Raw genomic sequence first — 19,475 nt, 5'->3', positions numbered from 1 at the left:
AGCCGCCGAGGAAACGCCGTCGGCCCGCTAAAAATGGCCGGGTCGCCTCAGTGGCTGAAGACCATGATGACCTCTCTCAGGCTCACGGTTGAATTTCTCTCCCCCCCCTCTCACCTACCTACCCTCGCATCACAAAGCATGCCACCATGATCTGCGTGCTTTTGACCTTCGCGCTCCTCCTCAGCCAGACCGTGTTCGCAGCCTCGATTGCAGGTGGCCTGAACATCGCTACGACTTCCGGGCCAGCACCTCGAGGCTTCAGCCCTTCCGTCTGCTCTCAGCCAGGCAGACGATGCATCTTGTATGTGGCAGTATGCCGTGTCCGACAAGCTGGCTACTCATCTCGTCTATTACCTTTTTAGTGCTCCAAGCTACATCTCGATTCGCTCATCTGGAATCATCGATACGCAGCAGACGGACAGCGAGGCGCTTGTTTCGATCTGATCCCCCCCTCGACATCGTTAACCCCGCTCTCTTTCCTTCAGTCGACAACTACATCGTCCTTCTCTCCTCCCAGATAGTCATGGGTCAGGCGTTCGGAAGTTGTCCCAATAGCACACGAACGGACACCATCGACTGGGCCTATACGAGCGTCACTCCGCCAGCCAATGTTCCGCAACTGGCGAGCGCCTCGGGGGGGAAAGAGGGAAATCTACTTCTCAAGGCTTACTTTGGAGATAATGCTGGGAAGGTGGTGAGTGCGAGCACGACCAGAGAGATAGACGGGAGAGACGAGAGCTAATCAACCGGAGCCCACAGATGACCGGCCGAGGGACCATTGTTTCGAACACGCCGGGGGTAGACTTGCATATCCAGTGCTGAGATGGGTTTGAGGAGTGATGAGCTTGCGGTCATGGAAGACATTTCGCCTCCTACGCTCTTGCTCATGAGCAGCGTCTCGAAACCAGTCTCGCCGTCGACCCTGATTTGATTGCTGTCAATCGTATGATGCGCCTTACCTCACTGCAACCATAGCCAGGTTCCACCAGACAATGTGTGTGCCCTCTGGCCCATTGAAAGCCGTCAGCGAACAGAAGGGTGTACTCCGGAACGCAGGCTTCCCACACAGAGCCACTTTTTTCCTTCAGAACGACCCATCTCTAGTCCATCGACGATGCACTTCGCCCTCACCGTGACACTCTTGACACTCCTTCTCGCGTCCCTCCTCTGCACTGCCGAGGCAGGCGTCAAGCTCACCCGTCAGCCAGATGGGACGAGTACGGTACGCTGGATCGAAGGTGATACAGCTACGAAGGGGCCCACGAAGGGGCCTGACCCAAGGTCGGTCGCGGCTGATCTGGCTCTATATCGACGCTGTATCAAGAGGTCTGGGTACACTTGCATTCTGTGTGTCCAGCATGATGCGCCGCAGGGCCGGGATACGCTCGACTGCTGAAGCTCAGATCCTTGTGCTGTTCCCTCACGCCGCCAAAGAACGTCGAAGAATATCGTCTTGACCGGTGCATGAGTTTGTTAGGCAGCCGTCGATGTTCTCACCACTGACCGCTCCCGCTTCCGTTGTCCGTAGGCTACGGCATCGTGAAGTCAGCTTCTACTCCACGATACCTGGTCGCGCAGCTCTCCACGTACGGCTCGAGCGGCCGAGCGGATGGGTACTGCGGGCGATGGGCCACAAACGTGAAGCACAGCGGCGTGACGTGGCATATCCCTCGAGTGGGCCTACGTCAAGCGAGTGGACTGGAGCTGAACAATACGGGGATCATCGTGAGTGCGCGCGAGGTGGTGTGGGTCAAGGATGAGCTGACGCTGACGTGAATCGGACGCTGTAGGGCCACTGGTCTAGTGAGCCCGAGGACATCTTGAGGGGATTGGGAACCATCTTTACCGTGCAGCAGGACGCAGACCTCTACCTGAGCTGCTAATTGTCGGCCAGCGACGCCAGTTGTGATCACTCTTCATGTTCCCCTCCGATGTAATCGTCATCTTCATTAGTCCACGTCGTCGTCGCCTGCTCAGTGATTATCCACACTTCTACCCAATCTGGCTTTTCTGCCCGTCTACTGAAACCCCGCGAAGTCGACCTGCTCCTGCACCTCCTTCCCTGCCGCCTTGAAGCCAATGCGCATCCTCAGCCTCACGCCTGCCACACCTCCACTACCTCCATTAGGCAGCATGACCCTCATCTGCTGTGTTGCCTCCCCTGCCGGGCCTGGCTTGACCTCTGTACTGCTCGCAGCAAGCATCTGTAGCTTTTGTGACTTGGGGACCGCGGCTTGCAAGGAGAGATTGGAGACGTCCAGGGTTGAGGTGAAAGTGGCGAGGATTGAGACCAGGTCAGGGCGAGTGGGTTGGGCGATGCGTGGTGTGAGGGTGAGGGTGAGACCGGAGCCGCTGAAGGCGGTGTAGGCCCGAGCGGATGATGAAGGTGAGGGAGAAGCGGCTGGGGCTGAGGGCGATGCTGCTGTCGCTGAGGAAGAGCCACCGCCGAAGATGTCAAGACCCGCCAACGAGTCTGCACCGCCTCCCCCATTGCGCCCTCCATTCATATTGCTCGATGCAGGTGGCGCACTGGCTGCAGGTGTTGAGATCGACGAGCTGCTGCCGAAGAGGTCGAGTATATCGTTGACCGATGACTTGGGTTGTGTGGCAGCTGCTGCCGGCGCTGTAGAGCTGCTGGCACCGCCGTCTCCTCCACCACCAAAGATGTCGGCGAGCAAGTCGTGCGTGTTGTTGCTGCTCGATGCTGCTGCCTGCGCAGGTGCCGACGCCCCTCCCATATCATCACTACCCATGAGGTCAAGCAGCGCATCCTTGTCCCTTCTCGTGCTCCCTACGCTCCTCTTCTCACTGACGGTCCCCACCATTGTCGTCTTGATCTCGGGGGGCGGCATTGCCTCCAGAACTCCTTCTCTGATGTCTCGTCTGCTCAATAGCGCGTCATACTCCACACTGCGCTGCTGCAGCTCCAAGTCGACGGAGGTCTCGTACCTCCCCAAGATCTGCTGGATACGCTCCGCTTGACTGCGATCCTGCGACGAGAAGCGCACCGCTAGCTTGGACAGGGATGTGAGAACCCACTGCCTTATGTTTGAGTTGGCGTAGGGCGAGTCGAGCAGGGATGAGATCAAGTCCACGACCTGACGCGGGGTCAGGTCGCGCACCAGCTCCTCGTCCTCCATGCTTCCCCCACCAGGCTGGGTGAGCAGCTCTCCAAACTCTCCGATGGCCCACACCGCCGCGAGGGTAAGTGACTCCTGACTGAAATCGGCATGTAGCAGAGAGTACAGCCTTTGCGCCGTGTACGTCTGCAGCTCAGGCGTATGGCAGGTTAAGCGCAAAAAGGCGCTCAATACCTCTTCCCTCACATAGTTGCCTGCGACCTTCAGCACGCGCAGCATCGTGTCGATGTGCCATCGCTTGTTGGGCGCCAGCTTCTCTGCCGCTAGGGAGATCTGCGTCGTAAGGCCGAGCTTGAATTCGTTGTCGGCCACTTCGAGGAAGCTGAGCAGCTCGCGAGTCAGGACGCGCACGTTGGCCTCATTGATGAGGGCATACGAGAGCTCCAGGGCACGGCGGCGGATGGAGATGTCCCCGTCCCGGAGACAGTCGAGGATGATGTTGCGATGCCGTTGGACGGCATTCGTGTCCATCGTCACGACCTTGTTGAGCGTGTTCAGGGCGACGTACCTGCGCGCAGAGGAGGGAAAGGAGGTCAGACTGACTGCTCGTTGCTTCTGGCGCGATCAGCCTCGGCGCCTCACCTGATGTTGTTGTCGCGATTGCTCAGGAACTTGCCCAGAATGTTGATCGCCATGACTCTCAGCCCGTTCTCGGCCTCAATGTCCAGAATGGTGAGCACCGTCTCGTACAGGATGGCGTTGCCGACGTTCTTGGACGCCTCTGTGCTGGTGGCCACCTGTGCGAGGACATCGTTCATCGTGTCCGACGCCTCGACATCGCCCTTGCCCAGAACGCGGAGCAGGCGCAGAATCTTGACCTGGAGGAACGGGTCCGTGATGCCAGAGACATCGTGCTCTGGCGAGTAGCCTGTTGTTACAAGGGACTTGAGGTGGCGGACCAGCAGAGGAACGACCTGCGGGAAAGGGGACGAGACTATGCCTCAGCAGCTGCGATCTAGCCCAACGGCTCGTTGAGTAGTCACTCACATCTCTGAAGGAGTCACGAGCCTCTTCATCCTTGCACACCTCGATAGCCAAAGTGACCGCGCAGAGCAGTACGCCGTGGTTCTTATCATTGAGCAGCGCCTTTGCCTTGCCCGAGAAGTTTTCGAGCAGATCTGGCACTTTGCGTACCTGAAAGAGCAGCGAGTCGACAACATGTCAGCGGGGCGACATCCCGTCATTCACTTCGCTGCGGCTACTCACGATTCTCATAGCGCATATAGCTGCCTTTCGTCGGATATACGTATTGCTCGACCCCATCAGCCTCTCCACCTCCTCGCTCAGATCCCTCGCCATCTCTTCCGATGCAATGTTGCCAAAGGTAGCTAGGGCGAGCCCCACGACGTACATGTTGGAGTGGTTCATATCGTTCTTGAGCCCGTTCGTAACGAGGGTGAGCACCTCCGTGTTCTCGTCCAGCAACAGCATGACGCCCAGGTAGCCCAGCCTCTTATCCGTGAACCTGGGTGTGGCCACCAGCTTCAGGCATTCAATCTGCCCAAAGTGTGCAGGATAGCCCAGCATGTGGATGTAGAGAAGCTTGGCAATGTTATTGTGTCGCAGCAGCGGGTCCTCGTCCTTGAAGGAGGTGCGGATCGCGGCCGACTCCTTTTGGATCAGGGCTCGCTCCTCGGCGTAGGTCTTGCAAGCGCGGATGGCTTTGATAAGAGCTCGCAGATTGGAAAGGCCCAAGGAGGCCATGAGACCGCCCAGACGAGGATCGAGGGCGGCCACCTGCTGCGAGCGGGTGAAGAGGGACGTCATGGCGAGGGAGACGGAGGGGAGGAAGGGACAGGGCCCTCAGCCAGGAATGAGGTGAGGTCGAAGGAGGAGCAGAAGGTGAAAGATGTAGTTATGGAGGCGACGAGTCCAGGCGGGCGGTGTGCAACGGTTTGCAGGGGAAGCAAGCGGTGATGAGGAAGGAAGAAGCAGCTCGTTGGTCTCGTTGGTCGCGCAGGCGTGGAGACGACTTGAGCGTCGAGACGGGTGGCCCGCGCGCGGCTGGCGGGCGGCCTTGGACTGAACGCCTGCCGTCATCGACTGGCCAGCCTGTGCGGATCCTCACCTTTGCGACCATCAATCCACGACAAGTCAAGATGCTCTGCATCATCGCTGAGCATGCTGCCTGCAACATTCCTTCTTTGACATGGTATTTCAAATGCTGATAATCACAACAGCCCCAAACTCGCCCGTACGTTCCAGCTCCTCCTCCTCGTCCTCAATCTCAAGCCCATCCAGCGACTGATTCCACGACTTGGGTCCAAACGAGCCCGAGGACATCATCGAGCCCGAAGCCCCCGCTGCGCTTGCTGATGTACCACTCTTGCCTATGCTACCCGCAAAGACCGCTCTCTTCCCGCTACTGCGCAGCGAAGTGGCCAATGACCCAGTCGCGTTGGACCCACCCTGTTGACCGCTCACCCCACTCGCCCACCCACTCGCGCCGAATCCACTCGCATTCGCGAAAGCTGGCGCCTCTGGTATCCAGTCGTCACTCTCTCCTCCTGCTCCGCCCGCAGCATAGCCGCTCAACCGCCGACTGCTCCACGAATCCCTCCGTCTAGGTCTCATCTGCAAGGATGATCCTCCCCTCTGCAGTCGTTCACGCTCGCGCTCGCGTTCTCTTTGTTGCTGGAAATTCGCTACCGCTCTTCCTAGGCGGATGAGCATACGCCGCAGCTGCGGCCAGGAGAGGCCGAAGTGGACACAAAGAGCGTCCTCACTGTTTGTTCCATCAAGCATGGCGGGCAGGTCGGGAGGGAGGTCCAGGCTTCCCGATGACGAGGGGAAAAGCGAGTCTGGAATGGGAGGGCGATTGGCAGATCTGCGGCCCGTAAAGGAGGGGCGAATGGAGGAAGAGGGTGTGGCAGTAGATAGAGAGCCTTGCAAGCTGGGGATCGAGGGCCGGAGCGTGAGGGAGGAACGCGAACCGTACCCTTCGCTATCGTTGGTGCTGCCCGGTTGCAGAGAGCTGTTACCGCCGCCGCGACGAGACGCCAGATGCTGCTGTGATGGAGAATCTTCGCCTTCGCCAAACTGATCAAAGGCAATATTGGCCACATCGGATACAGTAGCCGTCGTGTAGCGCGAGGAAGGAGGGAATCGCGGCGTACGTGGTGGAGCTGCAGCCGTAGGCGTCTTAACGCAGCTTTTGGCCCCTCGCTCATCACCTTGTCTGACAGTTCGTATTGACGCACCATCCGACGGCTGGCGTCGATTGTACGCCGGCCGACCAAGAGAGTCGTCTTTCGACGAGGCATCGACCGAAGGTGAAGCCAACGGGGAAGCCATCGGCGCTGCGGCTGGCTTGCGTTGCTCTGCCGGATCCCGCTCCCTGCTCCTTGACTGGGATCTTGACCCTCCCTCACGCAGCCAGGCCAGCATCTCATCCAAGACGACCTGCCCTCCCATGAGCACAGGGTAGCGATGCACCCGTCTCAAAAAGCCCTTGATGACCCCAAAGGTCACAAAGCGCCGCACGTCGATGCCTAGCGCCTCAACCTGTCGCTCCTCGATCCAGCGCTCAAGCTGCATACCTGGTCGGAGCGCCGTATAAAGAGCGAGGAGGGTGGGCCAAGCAGGAACAGCATGTCCTGGTCTCGTGACGTACGGCCCACACTCAGCCTGAATAGACGGATCGTCCGCCATCCTCGCGACGGCAGGCTTGACCGCATACACGTTCCAAAACTGGAAAACGTCCACCGTCAGAATGCAGCCATAGTAGAGCAAATGCTCCATACACTGTCTCGTCAGCTCCAGATCCGCGTCGGCCAATTGTGCAATGCGCTTCACGTGGTTGATGCCGTTGATGTAGGGGTAGACGGCGCTCATGGTCAGGTCCCAGTTGGAGGAGCTCGACCGAGCTTTGTGGCCAAGGTCGAGGAGGGAGACGGGGACGTCGTGGTCTTTCACTGGAGGCGGATTGGCGTAGGTTGGGAAAAGCTTGAGATTTATAGCCTCGCGCACTGTGCGCCCTAGACCGTGGGGTGGTTCACGTTGTCCTGGGGCACGGCTTGGGGGCTGTGGGAGGAGGGACAGGACCGGGTCTGTTGACGGCAGGCCGTCTGCTATCGTTGTGTTTGCGGGTGGCTTGACGTTGCGCAACGATGCGAGTGAACTGCTCAGGTCGGCAGCTATCGCCTCGTAGGAGGAACGATCGCCAAGAGCGTGCCGGCGTGTAAGAGCGTCTTCGCTCGAGGAGCTACCGGTCGACCCGTTGCTAAAGGCTCGTTGCATGCTGGCAGAGACGGCGCTCGCCTTTGCCTCATTGACTGCTGCAGTCGACGTCGTCTTGCTCCTCTTGATGCTTGGTCTTCGATGCGCCTCTGTGCTTGCGGCAGAAGAACGGCGAGAGCCTGGCAATGTGGCTGAACCCGCGAGTGGATCGATGGCTGGCGCTCCCAGAGCCGTCAAGGGGGCTGGCGGAGGGCTCGTCATGCTGCTCGACGTGAAAGGCGATAGCGGGGATATGGTATGATGGTGAAGACCGGCAATAGAGCCTCGCCGGGGTCCGCTCTTGCTACTCTCCTCGATTGGGCTCATACCGAATGGCAGGCCTGCACCGTCTGTTGCAGGGGCGATGGCCGGAGACCCATTGCGACTGCCATTGCGACTGCCCGTCGAACTCACACTTGCTGCGCTTGGGCGCCGACTCTCGAGTAGACTGGCTGGCATTCTACTGCCATGGATCGCACCATCGGCGGCGGTACTCAACGCTCTCGTAGCGCGAAGCGCGCTGCTTTGGCTCGCTGATGTCACCATCGCTCCAGTACTGTGGCCGCGAAAGGAAGGCGAGATGGCGTCGAGGGCGAGATTGCGCTGATCCTTCTCGTACGCTGTATGTGGTGCTTCTGGCAGGTCGACGAATACTTCGCAGAAGGAGTTGAGATCCTGATAGAGATGCTCGACGATGCCATACATGCGAGGCTGGTTGAGCGTCGACGATAAGAAGGACGAGCTCTGTTCCAGTCCTTGTAGAGCGCGAGCGCATTTCCGCACGACAGGCTCGTAGCTCTTGACATCGGCTTTTCCATCAAATACAAAGGCGAGGTTGAAGATGAAGGTGTTGCGCTCGTACTTCTCTGAGTCTTCGATAAGGACTGGGTAGGAGAGAACCTTGAAATGACGTGGCACGCGGTCTTTCGATGAGGGCAGCCCTTTGGTGGTGCAAGTAATGAGACGACCGCAAAGAGGTGCCTTGGGTATGAGGTAGTCGCTGAGGGTATCAAAGTCGAACAGCTGCTCTTGCTCCAAGTTGCCATGGCGGGGTGAAGAGGAAAGGTTGGCTCCACGCTTGCCCTTGCCTTTGACGTCGCCGACTTCATCTGCAGTGACGCTACCCTCTGGCACTTGATAGACGACTTTCGGACCTTGCGTGGGATGGAAGATGGCAAAGAAGAGGGCGAGAATGCGCGGGAGGAAGGATTCGTCGAGAATGGGCGGCGCGAGTGATGACGAGGATGAGGATGAGGGTGAGGATGAAGACGCAGATGATGATGCCGATTCGTAGCCATCATCAAAAGCGGCCTCCGCCTCGGACGAGGGCATGCTGGGGCAAAAACAACTCAGGGCTCAGAGGCCTCGTGAGTCGTAGCGAAGCGCAATATGTTCAACGAGTGCGGTTGTTGCAGGACGTGGTAATGAGCTGAGAGCGAGAAGAGTTGGAGCCACGCGCCTCCAGTTCCGTCTTGCCGCCCTGTGATCTCGAGTCGACATTGACGTCCGTGCGGGGAAGCAAGTCAAGAAGAGCGCAGGCGAAAAGCGAAAGCATTCGAGGCATCATCCTTCCTTTCAGCATCAATCGCCGCCCGATATGCTCTGTCCCTCATCGTAAGCAGAAGCAGCTCACTTGGCAGTAGCATGGAGGATCAGATATCCATCTCAGTGCGTTCATCGGGAGACTCGCCCGAATTTTTGCCCCCTCCAAGGCGGGCACCAGCACCTCGAGATGGACGCATTTCCAACACCTCAAGACGACGTCAATTCGTCGATGCCACGAGCGACTTCTGGCAGACGTGCTCGCAGTTAGCTCTCGGTCAGATGGTCCACCCTCCTACATTCACACTCCTTGATACCATGGCCTGCATCTCCATCGGTGATCCCAGAATGGACTCGGGCATACATCCTCTTCCCTCCAGTCTCGTCCCGGAAGCCGATCGCAGAGACGATACTGCAGCCTCTTCTTCGGCTACTTTCAATCCGTATTCTTCTCTGACAGCTCAGGATGTAGCTTGGATCATGGATCGTTTGACTGCCTGCGAGGTACGTCGCCGGCCTTTCCATTCGCAAAGTCCAGCTTTGGCGAGCTCACCACCTTGTCATACCCTCACGCCTAGGCCGCCTTCCACAAATCAGCTCCCCTTTCACAGACCCTCTACACTTGCCTCTACTTCCATGACATAGAAGCCCTCTCACCCCGCACAAATCCCACCGCTCAACCTCTAGCATCTCCAAACTCGCCTCACCCAGCCTTCGCCCAGCTCGTCCTCCAAGCCTACCTCGTCGCAACGGTCAAATGCTTTGGTCTCGTCTGGTCGGAGCTGGCCAAAGGCAACATACACGAGGGAGAAGACGCTGTGACAGATACATGCGGCAAGTCGCTCTTCGAGCATATATCGACGAATCAGACCCTTCATCACCTTAAGGCAGCGGATGCTTGGTTGAGGCACTGCCGAGCAACTTTGACGGCTTCTGGGCAGAGTAAGGAGCCCATCGATGGACTGATTCACCGTCTGAGCTTTCGTAGAGTGAGACGTAGGCGGCTTAGAGATTGACGTCCGTTTCGTCTGCTGACCACGGCGCGTGCGCTCACAGAAAGTCTTCATGCTCCTCACCGTCTTCAATCAGCAGCTCGCCCCTGAAGGACAACAGCATGACCTGGAAGGCAGATCATCTCCGGACGACTTCGCTTGCATGGTTCGCGATTTGACCCAAGAGCTTACCCAAAAGCTTGATATACTCAAACACCCTGCCCTGCACGGTGCCGTCTCGCTGAAAGCGGCCCCCTCAAGAGTTGCCGCAGCTTCTTTTGACCCGTCATATGGCCGTCGATTGCAGAACGCAGGAGGTGTTCCACCGAGGCCCATCGATTTGCCTTCCAAGGAGGAAATCCTGGAGCTCTGGCACCGCAATCGATGTCACTGGGCGCAGGCGGGCTTAATCTATGCTTCTAGACCCGCATCGACGCAACGCAATTCCTGGGATATGATCAGCACATTCACTTGCACCCTCGGAGCCCTCTTCATCGAGCAACCCAGCACGGCATTCGACCGCTCCCTCTTTCAATCCTGCCTTCTTCCTCCTGGTGCCGAAGACTCAGACCTCTTCCTCCAGTCACTCCTCAGTATCGCCGGTATCGACCTCGACCTCTGGACCAGTCGCGTCGCTCGGATCACCGACCCGCATGCGCACGGCAGGCTCATGCAATGGCTCAACAAGGGGGAGAGTCTCGTTGGCAATGTGATCCTTGAGACGATGGCCAACCGTCCGCGCGCCAAGCGGTCTTTGCATCGATCGTACGCACAGTGGGCGAGCTTTGCGGCTGAAACGGAGCTGCTCGAGCCTGCGTGGGCGGAACTCGAGCTCGGCCCTACTTTCCTTTCCAACATCTTGCACATAGAAAGGCTCAACATCGCCCAGCAGATCATAATGGCCGGCTTTGACCTGCAGCTCTACTCTGCGACCGAGCGTTGTATGGCTTACTGGCTGGGCGAGCATCTTGGTAGCGAGCGACGCCAGCTTCGTGAAAAGGTGGATGAGATGCTAGAGGCCGTTGGCGCCGAGATCGGCGATCTTCGGCCTCTTGCAGACGATTGGATACGAGCCTGCTGCGCCGCTTGGAAGTACCTTGTGACTCCTCCTCTCGGCCCTATCGCAAGCAGCAGCACGGCCCCCTGGACTGATACAGAGGAGCACAGTAGGGACGTTTTTCGACGTCGCTTCAAGTGGCTGAGAGGGGTACCTACCCTGACCCTCGATGGACGCCGCGGGGACAGATTCGCTGCCCTCGATGCTTTGTGGCAGCAATTTCGCTCCGATCAACTCGAGACGCTCGCTGCCGCCCCATCTACTTCAGCAATGCAGGCTGTGGCCCACCTCCAGGACGCCTCGCGGCAGATTGGCTGCACGGTTGAGAGTATGCGCGGGGACAGATGGACTTTGTGCAGAGAGGAAGCGGAAATGGTGAGATGGCGGCTTGGCCATCGGCGATGAGCAGTGCTTCATCATTCAAGTAGGACGAGAAGCTGACAAATTGTCTCCTGGTCGCCACACAGCTGTATCTACGTCTCGCATTCACCATTCGGGAAACGATGCGCCGTCTACTGCCTATAGCAGGCAAAGAATTCTCCTCAGACCAGCCTTTCACAGAGGGCATGTTCTGCGAGAAGCATCAAGCACCACATCCTTGGTTTCCACTCCTCCAGCAACACATACCACCCCTCATCTCGTAGCAGTAGACGAAGTAGGAGAGCGCTCAGGGTAATGCATTTGTCGATCACAGCAATTCCGGCGCGGAGGAACAGCCGCATACAATAGCTTTCCTTTTGATTGATGAGAACAGCTGCTTACAAGCGCAGGTGCTTATGGACTGTCTTTGATGAAAAGCAGGGCCCGTAGATTAGATGAAGCTGGGAATGGCGGGCCCACGACAAATGCACGGACCGCCTTTCCAGTCCGCGGCGCCGGTGGCGAGCGATGTCTTCGATCGAAAGTCGCCCCTTCCCGCTTTCTTCCCGCCCTCTCCTCTTGCGCAACATTCCTCACCTCGCTCGTTCTCCTCAGCAGCTTCGTCCTGATCGACTTTTTCGTGCCTCCATAGATTTTCGATAGACTGCCCCTTCTGCTTCCCGAGGTCTTCTTCGTCAGCGCGATCTCCCTTCTTCATCTTCTCTGCTTTACCTCTTCTCCTCAACGTCTTGCTCTCCGTATGCCGCGACCTTCACCTGGTTCTTCTGCTATCGCCACGTCCCCTTCCAAGCCCTCTACGGCAGCCACCGGCTCCATGTCTGGCAAGCCTCAGTGGGATGTCATCATTGCAGGCGCAGGCATCTCAGGCCTAGCAGCGGCTCGCTACCTCGCTCTGAGCGGACGTAAGGTCCTTGTTCTTGAGAGTCGCGATCGGACAGGCGGGCGCATCAACACCGTCGACTTCTCAGTGCCTTTCGCCGGCTCATCATCTGGTGATTCTCAGCAGCCACGCATCTTCAAAGCAGACCTCGGCGCCAGCTTCGTCCATGGCGTCCTCAATAATCCGCTGACCAAGCTGAGCAAGGAGGTGCCCTTTGACCTTCATCTGCCCGACGTTGAAGTCGTCAGCATGTTCCCTCCTGCAGCGCATGGCGTTCCTGAAGAGGCCAGCAGAGCGGAGAAAGTCGAGTATCTCAACGAGCTCGTCGTCTTTCATCGACTCATCGAGATGGCGCAAGAGGGGCAGGACTCGCCGGGGGAGGACGTCAGCATGATGCAGGCGCTTCGCGAGGCTAGAGCAGGGGAAGGACTGTATGCTGGAATGGATGATAGCGAGCGCAAGGAGGTGTTGGCTATGACTGAAATGTTCAGTGGGTGGACGGGTGCAGCGCTGGACGATGTAGCTGTCAAATGGTGTGAGTATGAGGCGATGAGCGCATAAGACGACGTGGAGAAGGACGCTGATCGATGGCTTCTTTGCTGCGACTACAGGGGGATTCGAGCGCGAATTCAGGGGCAACGATGCCGTCGTTCAACCGGGCTACTCGACACTCATCGACTGGTACGTCAGTCAAGTCAAATCACATGGAGGCGAGATCAGGCTCAGCCACCGCATAGAAGCCGTAGAGCGAATGAATGGCAATGGCGCCCAGAACAATGATGAAAGCGGTGAGGGCGTTTGCGTCACCGCCAATAACGGTTCAGCTGCGGTCACCCTCTCCGCGAAATACCTCATCTCGAGTCTGCCTTTGGGCGTCATGCAGCGCTCCCCTCCGCGCTTTACACCACCGCTTCCTCCTCGCCGGCTCCAAGCCATCGAACGCGTCGGCATGGGCTTGCTCAACAAAATTGTCCTCATCTATCCTACACCGTGGTGGCAAGACACGTCTAAGCGACCCGATGGCGAGCCAGCAGACTGGGTCTACCTCAAGGCGGATCCGCAAGCTACTGCTCTGTCAGCTTTGAGCAACGTCGATGACAACGATGGCCTCGCAGAGTCACGTCGTCGCCTAGCCTCTCACCCTCTCTTCGCCCAAAACTATGCAATCATCAACAACTCTCCCATGCTTCTATTCTTCGCTGGTCCACCCCTTGCCAACCACCTCGAGCAGCTAGACGAGGCCACCGTCTCGACCATTGTCCATCATCGGCTAGTCGAATGCGTTGCCAATCCGAGCACACCCCTTCCAGCCCCACCTGCACATGTTCATGTGACCCGCTGGTCCGCGGACCCCCACTCGTACGGCTCGTACTCCTACTTTCCCGTCGCCCGCCGCGGCCACGGCTCGGGCGGAACGCCATTGGACATGATGGAGCTCTCCAACCCTCTCTGGGATGAACGACTCGGCTTCTGTGGGGAGCACACCGACCCAAACCATTTTGCTTCAGTGCACGGCCCTTTGTTGACGGGGGTGAGGGAGGGCAAGAGGGTACATGCGCTGTTGAAGGAGGAAGAGGGGCAGACGTGGCGTGATGTTGGCGTGGATGATGAGGAGGCACATGAGTGCTATAGAGGATTGAGAGTGTGAGAAGGAGGAGTAGAGGACAGTGCACGATGCATAGATTACGGAACACACTCGCTGCTACCGGTATTGCTCGAGGGCGGAACGTGCGCCACACTGACACACTTACAAATAGATGGACAAAAATGGATTGCACGCGACATTGTTCAGGAGCTGCTCAGCGGCCTGACGATGACGACTGGTCCAGAGGATTGCTCGGCGTACCTGCTCGAGACGAGAATGTACCGACGTAGCTGTCACTTCCTTGCTGGTGAGTGCTCGGTCCTTCCTCGAACTCGTCTCCTGTGTTTCGCCGAACCTCGTCATACAGAGTTTCAAGCTGGCTGTCCAACTCGAAGCTCTTCTTCTGCAAGACGGAGCGCCGGTGCTCGAGCGAGCGGCGCTGTTTCTCCAGCTTTGCTGCACGACGTTGCACGGGGTCACCAGCGCTGGGACCGATGCGGTCAATGTCGAGGGACAGGCGGTCGAGCCAGCCCGGCGGCGGTGGTGACGCGGGTACGATGGGGATGGGAGGCACGCCATTAAATGGCCCATCCGTAAAAGATACGGAGTGGCGAGAGGGTGCGCCAAAGGATCCCATGGCAGACTGTTGAGAGGTGCTGCCCGTCCTGATAGTCCCAAAGTCAGCGCCTGCCGCTGCGATGGGTGCAAGGGACGGCGTTCTGAGCGAGGCTGATCCGGCTTCCTGCATCTCCATCGCAGGCTGCTCCTGCCACTTATCCGCATCGCACTTAGGCCATGGCAGCTTGCCTTTCTTGACCTGCTTCTCGGCAGGAGCGGCCACGGTCGCCTCCTTTTCCACATCAGCAGGCTCATCAAGCTGCTTCGCCCTCTGCTGCTGTTGTCCTTCAACGCCGTACTGCGAGTCGTTGAAGTCAGGCAGCGGCACGTGCTTGATGAGGAAAGATAGGACGAGGCCGAGCCCAGCAAAAGGCACAAGCGCGATGAAGCCGATCCGAATAGCGTCTTGGAAAGCCTGAGACACTGGCGCACGTAGCTCCACTGGGATCGTCGAGATGATGGGCACATAGTTGATCGCCGTGCTGCCGTTGATGCCCGCCTCTGTCGCTCCAGGAATATTGGTCAGGCGCTGCCCACTCTCCACTTGGAAAGCGATGAGGAATGCTGACACTCCCCACACGGCACCGAAGGAGCGCGAGAAGGCAAAGGTCGCCGTAGCGTGTGCAAGCTCCGAGGCTGGCAAAGTGGCTTGGATCGGCGGCAGCGTCAGGGAGTAAAGAGCTCCAAGGCCAAAAGATCCAATGACTTGGAAGATAGCCCATTCAGCGGTCGAAGAGGTTAGGTCAAGGTAGATGAAGAGGCCAATACCCAGCGTCATGAGAATCTCCGAGACGATGATCTGTCCCTTGTACTTGCCGGTGACGGCCATAATCACTCCAGCGATGAATGCAGCTGGGGTGGAAGGAGCATTGGCAGGCAGAATATTCACTGCGGCTTTGAGTGGTGAGGAACCACGGTTCTCGAAATAAACGACCAGACCTTGCGTCGCGCCGTAGAGGATAACGCCATGGAGGAAGGTCAGCGCATACGAGATGGCTGCCGTGCGGTGGCGGAAGAGCTTGGCTGGCAGGATAGGGTAGCTGCAGAGAGGGTTTGGGACGAACTCAAGGACGAAGAAGAGAACAAGGCCAGCAGCCCCGAGTCCCAATGGCGTGGCTATCTCCGCCGATGACCATGGTGCAGACACTCCGCCATTGGTGAGGCCGATGAGCAAGGACACAATGGCACCAAAGAGGACCAGGCTGCCGACGAGGTCCATGCGCTCGAACTTCTCCTTGAGAGAGAGCTTCGGCTTGTTGAGCTTGGTAGGCAGGAGCATGAGGATGGCAATCGCTCCGATGGGAAAGTTGATGTAGAAAGCGACACGCCAGTCGAATGTTGCAAACCATCCTCCAGCAATGGGTGCTGCCAGCGCTGCCACGGCAAATGCAATGGACAGAAGGCCCAAAAAGTAGCCTCGTTCGGCTAGCGTGGTCATGTCAGAGATGATGACCTCGCCCACGACAAGCATTCCTCCTCCGCCCATTCCTTGTACGCCACGACCGGCGACGACTGTGAGCAGATCTTGAGCAACGCAAGCGACGATGCTGCCGACGAGGAAAATCATGATGGCGGTAATAAGAGCCTCGCGACGTCCTATGGCGTCGGAAAGGCCCCCGAAAAGGGGCTGAAAGCTCGCTGCTGTGGCCAGGAAGGCCGAGGTGATCCAAGCAGGCGAGACCGTTGTGTCGCCACGAGGTAGCTCCTCGGCAATGGTAGGTAGGATTGGAGAGATGATGGTGAGGTCGACGGCGGAAAGGAAAGCCGTCACAAAGACGGCGAAGAAGGTAAGCCAGAAGCGCCCGCCACGACCCTTGCTGGCCTTGACACCTCCTTTGCCCTTCTCTTCGAGGATCTTGATGGCTCGCGTCATGGCCTCGGCCATATCTTGGGGGGGTTCACGAGCGAATGTTGGAATACGAGCCTCCTCGTGGTGGCGAATCATCGGTCCTGCCGTGGGCTCGCTCCAAACGCGACCAAGCTGCTGGCCCTCAGGAAGCTCAACTGGGTCCTCCTCGATAAACGTCCACTTGCCGGTGTTGCGCTGAGAGCCTTTCTCTTTGGAGAAAGACTCGTTGGAATGATTGCTCTTCTCGATGCGGAAGGGCCTGGCCAAGGGAGCGTTGCTCATGGAAGGTCGTCCGCCGGCCATGGCCGTCGATGGTCGAGAGCTAAAGGCTCCAGTTGAGAGTCGCGGCGGATCCTCTTCGAGTGTCGGCACTTGACTCGACGGCTCGATCGATAGGCGTGGGTTAGCCATTGATGTCCGACGTGACGCTGCGATAGAGTCGCTGGGCAATTCCAATACGCCAGACATGGAAGGGCGGGGCGAGCGCATGGGAGACTTGGCCCGTAGACTTGAAGGTGTCTCGGCACCTGGCTTCGACTCTGATGGCCGTACAGAGGGATGGCTATGAGAGCGACGGAGCGCTCTCAAGTTCGCATTGCTGTCGCTGGTGCTCAGCGCATCCGGCGTAGGGGCTCTCGAGTCGGCGACCAGATTGCCCTTCTGCGGCGCACCAAAAGCTTGGCCAAGGAGCTGCTCTGCCTCTAGCTGCCGCTGGGCGAGGCTGGTAGTAGCTGTCGTCTCGCCTGAGGCAGTGACCATATTGATGCTGGTGCGACGAGGGGAAGCGTTGCGAGAGGTGAGGATCTTGCCGTGTAGCAAGGTATCTTTGCGTCTGCTTTCTGGAGAAGATGAACAAGTGGCTAGAATGTTGGTCGGTTGGTGGCCTGCCTGCTCGATCGGACGTTGAGCCAGGGTGCACCGGATAGGGCTGGCTCTGATCGTGCAGCAAAGATTCGTCGCCGGCTTCGGTCAGGGGAGTTGAGCATCGTAAGCCCGATCTTTGGCAAGAGCAGCTTCTCACGCGGGTCAAGGTGCCCGAGAGTAGCGAGCAAGGCGGGCATCACAGGGCGAGGTGCGCCAAACTAGCTTCTCGTGACTGCAAATCGAAACTTGGAGGACCATGCGCCAAGGCTCGACCGTGAGCGCCATGGCGGCCTCCCATGAATGGCCCGGAGCTGAATTGAGGTGCAGAGTTCACAGGCATGAGAGCAAGCTGCCCTACTCAGTTCCCACTTCGTCGAAAACATGCGATCGCGAAGTGGTCGGCAGGCTCGCGTCCCGAGACCAGATGTGGGCGAACCTGTTTCCAACTTCGATCGCGTGCGTTTTGCCGCCCCGCCGAGGACGCGGTATTTGCTAAATCGGAGTTGCCTTCGAACAAAGATGGGATGCGAGAGTCGGTCAAAAACTAATACGCCCGCGCCGCTTCGTCACTCGGCGACTTGAATGGAGATGATAGTCCCGTCGCTTGTATGAGCCATCCGAGTCTGCCGGCCCGCATGGCGTGTTTGCTTCCGACGACCTGCAAGTTGACGGCAGGTCCCGGCTGCCCTTTGTGAATGCCATGGATATAGGTCCCTTCATCTGCTCAGGAGTATCTCTTCAGGCTGCGTTTGGTCGCACGAGCCCATGTCGTCAGCAGGATTGGCGGAGCTCGCAGCTTGCTGTCGGTGGGAGCGGCAATCGGGATGGGTTACGTCGTTGACCCTTTTGCCGCCCAGGGACGACGTCGTTTTCGAGCCTAAGCGTGGAGGTGCAATGAGCATTGCAGGCTTCATCCAACGAATCCTTCGCTCTTGGTTGTGATCTCTTCCACTACTGACATCCCGGTCCTCAGCCACCATGGTCACCACAATGAGCTCGCAAAGCCAGAGCCGCCGCTCTTCTCTGGGATCGGCCAACGGCGAGTTTAGCTCGTCTGAACAAAACCCCAACTACTTCGACACGGCAGAGGTCTGGCAGCGATATCACGATGTGCGACCGGAGTATCCCGACGAGCTCTTTGAGCTCATCTTCGCGTACCACGCAAAGCAGTCGAAGAGCTTTGAGCTCGCTGCTGACTTTGGCTCTGGGCCGGGGACCATCGTGCCAAGTCTATTGTCCCGATTTGAGCGGGTTGAAGCAAGTGGTGAGCGCAGCAGGAGAAGTCAATGAGAGTCACACCGAGGCTGACCAGCTTCGTCCTTGGCCCTCAGATCTCAATCGATGGCAAGTCGATACAGGCCGTCGACTACTTCAAGAGCGCTACGGCAAGGATCGCGTTGCCTTCCACCACGGTGCTGCAGGCGAGTGCGATTGGCTGAAGGACGACTCAGCCGACCTCTTCATTGCCGCCGAAGCTGCTCAATGGTTCGATATGGAAGCTTGGGGCAAAGAGGCAGGGGACAAGCTGCGACCAGGCGGTACTCTCGCCATGATTTACTACGGCTGCAACGCAACCATCATTGACCCTCCAGAGGCGGCGCCTTTCTGCAATAAGCTCTTCAGCATTCGTGAGTGGACGCGAGACCAAGACTGCCATGAGACTGCTGTCACTAACCGTCAATGTGTTCCCAGTCTTCGAGACGACGTGGGCCCAGATCGGCTTCCCCAAGAACGCGCTCCTTCCTCACGTCACCAAGTTCGATAGCGTCGGAGTATCAGAGTCGTTCTTCGACAAGAGCAAGGAAGAGCGACACAAGTGGAAGCTCCCAGAGGCTGTTGGTGGCCCGTGGGGCTTGGGTGAGAATGCTCCGTCCTCACGAGCACTCTTTGAGGAGGTGCCCGACGCAAGTCAAGGAGCTCAGCAATTTGAATACGGCGGTGAGGAAGGTAAGTGCTTGTTGCAGCGCAAGGGATGGACAACCGAGTGAGTTCATATCGCAAAGACCGAGTGAGAAGAAATCATCGCTGACTTCTCCACCCCCACCTTTGCCCACGCAGCGACCTGATGGAATACATCAAATCCCTCGGCATGCCGATGCAAAACTTGACTGAATCGCCCGAGTACCAGGCCACGCTCGATGCTCTACACAAGGCCGTCGGTGGGCCCAAGGGGACTTTCACCGCTGGCTGGTGGCTCAGTCTCGTCTTGGCTACCCGCAAGTGAGCAGGTGGTGCCTGTTGGCCATGCCAATGTCCTACCTCTCTCTGTGTGCCTTGCTGTAACTATCTGCTGCGATGTAGCTGCTACTCTGCTCGGACGCTTTGCTTTCCTTGTTGCTTCTCAGCATG

The 19,475-nt window shown here is 58.2% G+C and overlaps 8 protein-coding genes across 8 annotated transcripts; 5 read left to right on the top strand and 3 right to left on the bottom strand.

Moving 5' to 3' along the window:
- Positions 1-146: 146 nt before the first annotated feature.
- BDZ90DRAFT_273301 (hypothetical protein) lies at positions 147-931 on the top strand (the record flags this gene model as incomplete). The annotated part of the gene is made up of 4 exons (XM_025508795.1): positions 147-301; positions 363-432; positions 518-694; positions 803-931. 4 exons carry the CDS (start codon positions 147-149, stop codon positions 929-931), a joined length of 531 nt encoding a protein of 176 aa, XP_025365718.1.
- A 65-nt stretch (positions 932-996) lies between these two features.
- On the top strand, positions 997-1,538 carry BDZ90DRAFT_35080 (hypothetical protein). The gene has a single exon (XM_025509515.1). It carries the CDS (start codon positions 1,115-1,117, stop codon positions 1,394-1,396), a length of 282 nt encoding a protein of 93 aa, XP_025365717.1. The 5' UTR covers positions 997-1,114; the 3' UTR covers positions 1,397-1,538.
- A 426-nt stretch (positions 1,539-1,964) lies between these two features.
- On the bottom strand, positions 1,965-5,063 carry BDZ90DRAFT_248757 (golgi adaptor HA1/AP1 adaptin gamma subunit). Its single transcript, XM_025507634.1, has 4 exons — positions 4,347-5,063; positions 4,128-4,274; positions 3,723-4,054; positions 1,965-3,648 (listed from the first exon to the last, which is right to left on the bottom strand). The coding sequence occupies exons 1-4, from the start codon at positions 4,905-4,907 to the stop codon at positions 2,019-2,021; spliced, it is 2,670 nt and encodes an 889-aa protein (XP_025365716.1). The 5' UTR covers positions 4,908-5,063; the 3' UTR covers positions 1,965-2,018.
- A 203-nt stretch (positions 5,064-5,266) lies between these two features.
- BDZ90DRAFT_230103 (NPR2-domain-containing protein) lies at positions 5,267-8,781 on the bottom strand. Its single transcript, XM_025505337.1, has one exon. The coding sequence runs from the start codon at positions 8,688-8,690 to the stop codon at positions 5,298-5,300; it is 3,393 nt and encodes a 1,130-aa protein (XP_025365715.1). The 5' UTR covers positions 8,691-8,781; the 3' UTR covers positions 5,267-5,297.
- A 138-nt stretch (positions 8,782-8,919) lies between these two features.
- BDZ90DRAFT_277504 (hypothetical protein) lies at positions 8,920-11,800 on the top strand. Its single transcript, XM_025509014.1, has 4 exons — positions 8,920-9,404; positions 9,479-9,889; positions 9,957-11,324; positions 11,417-11,800. The coding sequence occupies exons 1-4, from the start codon at positions 9,003-9,005 to the stop codon at positions 11,591-11,593; spliced, it is 2,358 nt and encodes a 785-aa protein (XP_025365714.1). The 5' UTR covers positions 8,920-9,002; the 3' UTR covers positions 11,594-11,800.
- A 269-nt stretch (positions 11,801-12,069) lies between these two features.
- On the top strand, positions 12,070-13,858 carry BDZ90DRAFT_258138 (FAD/NAD(P)-binding domain-containing protein; the record flags this gene model as incomplete). The annotated part of the gene is made up of 2 exons (XM_025508038.1): positions 12,070-12,745; positions 12,822-13,858. 2 exons carry the CDS (start codon positions 12,070-12,072, stop codon positions 13,856-13,858), a joined length of 1,713 nt encoding a protein of 570 aa, XP_025365713.1.
- Positions 13,859-14,672: 814 nt separating this feature from the next.
- On the bottom strand, positions 14,673-16,286 carry BDZ90DRAFT_215263 (MFS general substrate transporter; the record flags this gene model as incomplete). The annotated part of the gene is made up of 1 exon (XM_025504216.1): positions 14,673-16,286. A coding segment is annotated over one exon (1,614 nt), but the record flags the coding sequence as incomplete, so codon positions are not given.
- A 1,504-nt stretch (positions 16,287-17,790) lies between these two features.
- On the top strand, positions 17,791-19,392 carry BDZ90DRAFT_277501 (hypothetical protein). The gene is made up of 4 exons (XM_025509013.1): positions 17,791-18,390; positions 18,458-18,754; positions 18,819-19,110; positions 19,185-19,392. Exons 1-4 carry the CDS (start codon positions 18,105-18,107, stop codon positions 19,348-19,350), a joined length of 1,041 nt encoding a protein of 346 aa, XP_025365711.1. The 5' UTR covers positions 17,791-18,104; the 3' UTR covers positions 19,351-19,392.
- The last annotated feature ends 83 nt before the right edge of the window (positions 19,393-19,475 follow it).

This window comes from Jaminaea rosea (assembly GCF_003144245.1).
Source record: "Jaminaea rosea strain MCA 5214 unplaced genomic scaffold BDZ90scaffold_1, whole genome shotgun sequence".
NCBI lineage: Eukaryota > Fungi > Basidiomycota > Exobasidiomycetes > Microstromatales > Jaminaea > Jaminaea rosea.
This window is presented reverse-complemented; position numbering and strand designations above follow the sequence as displayed.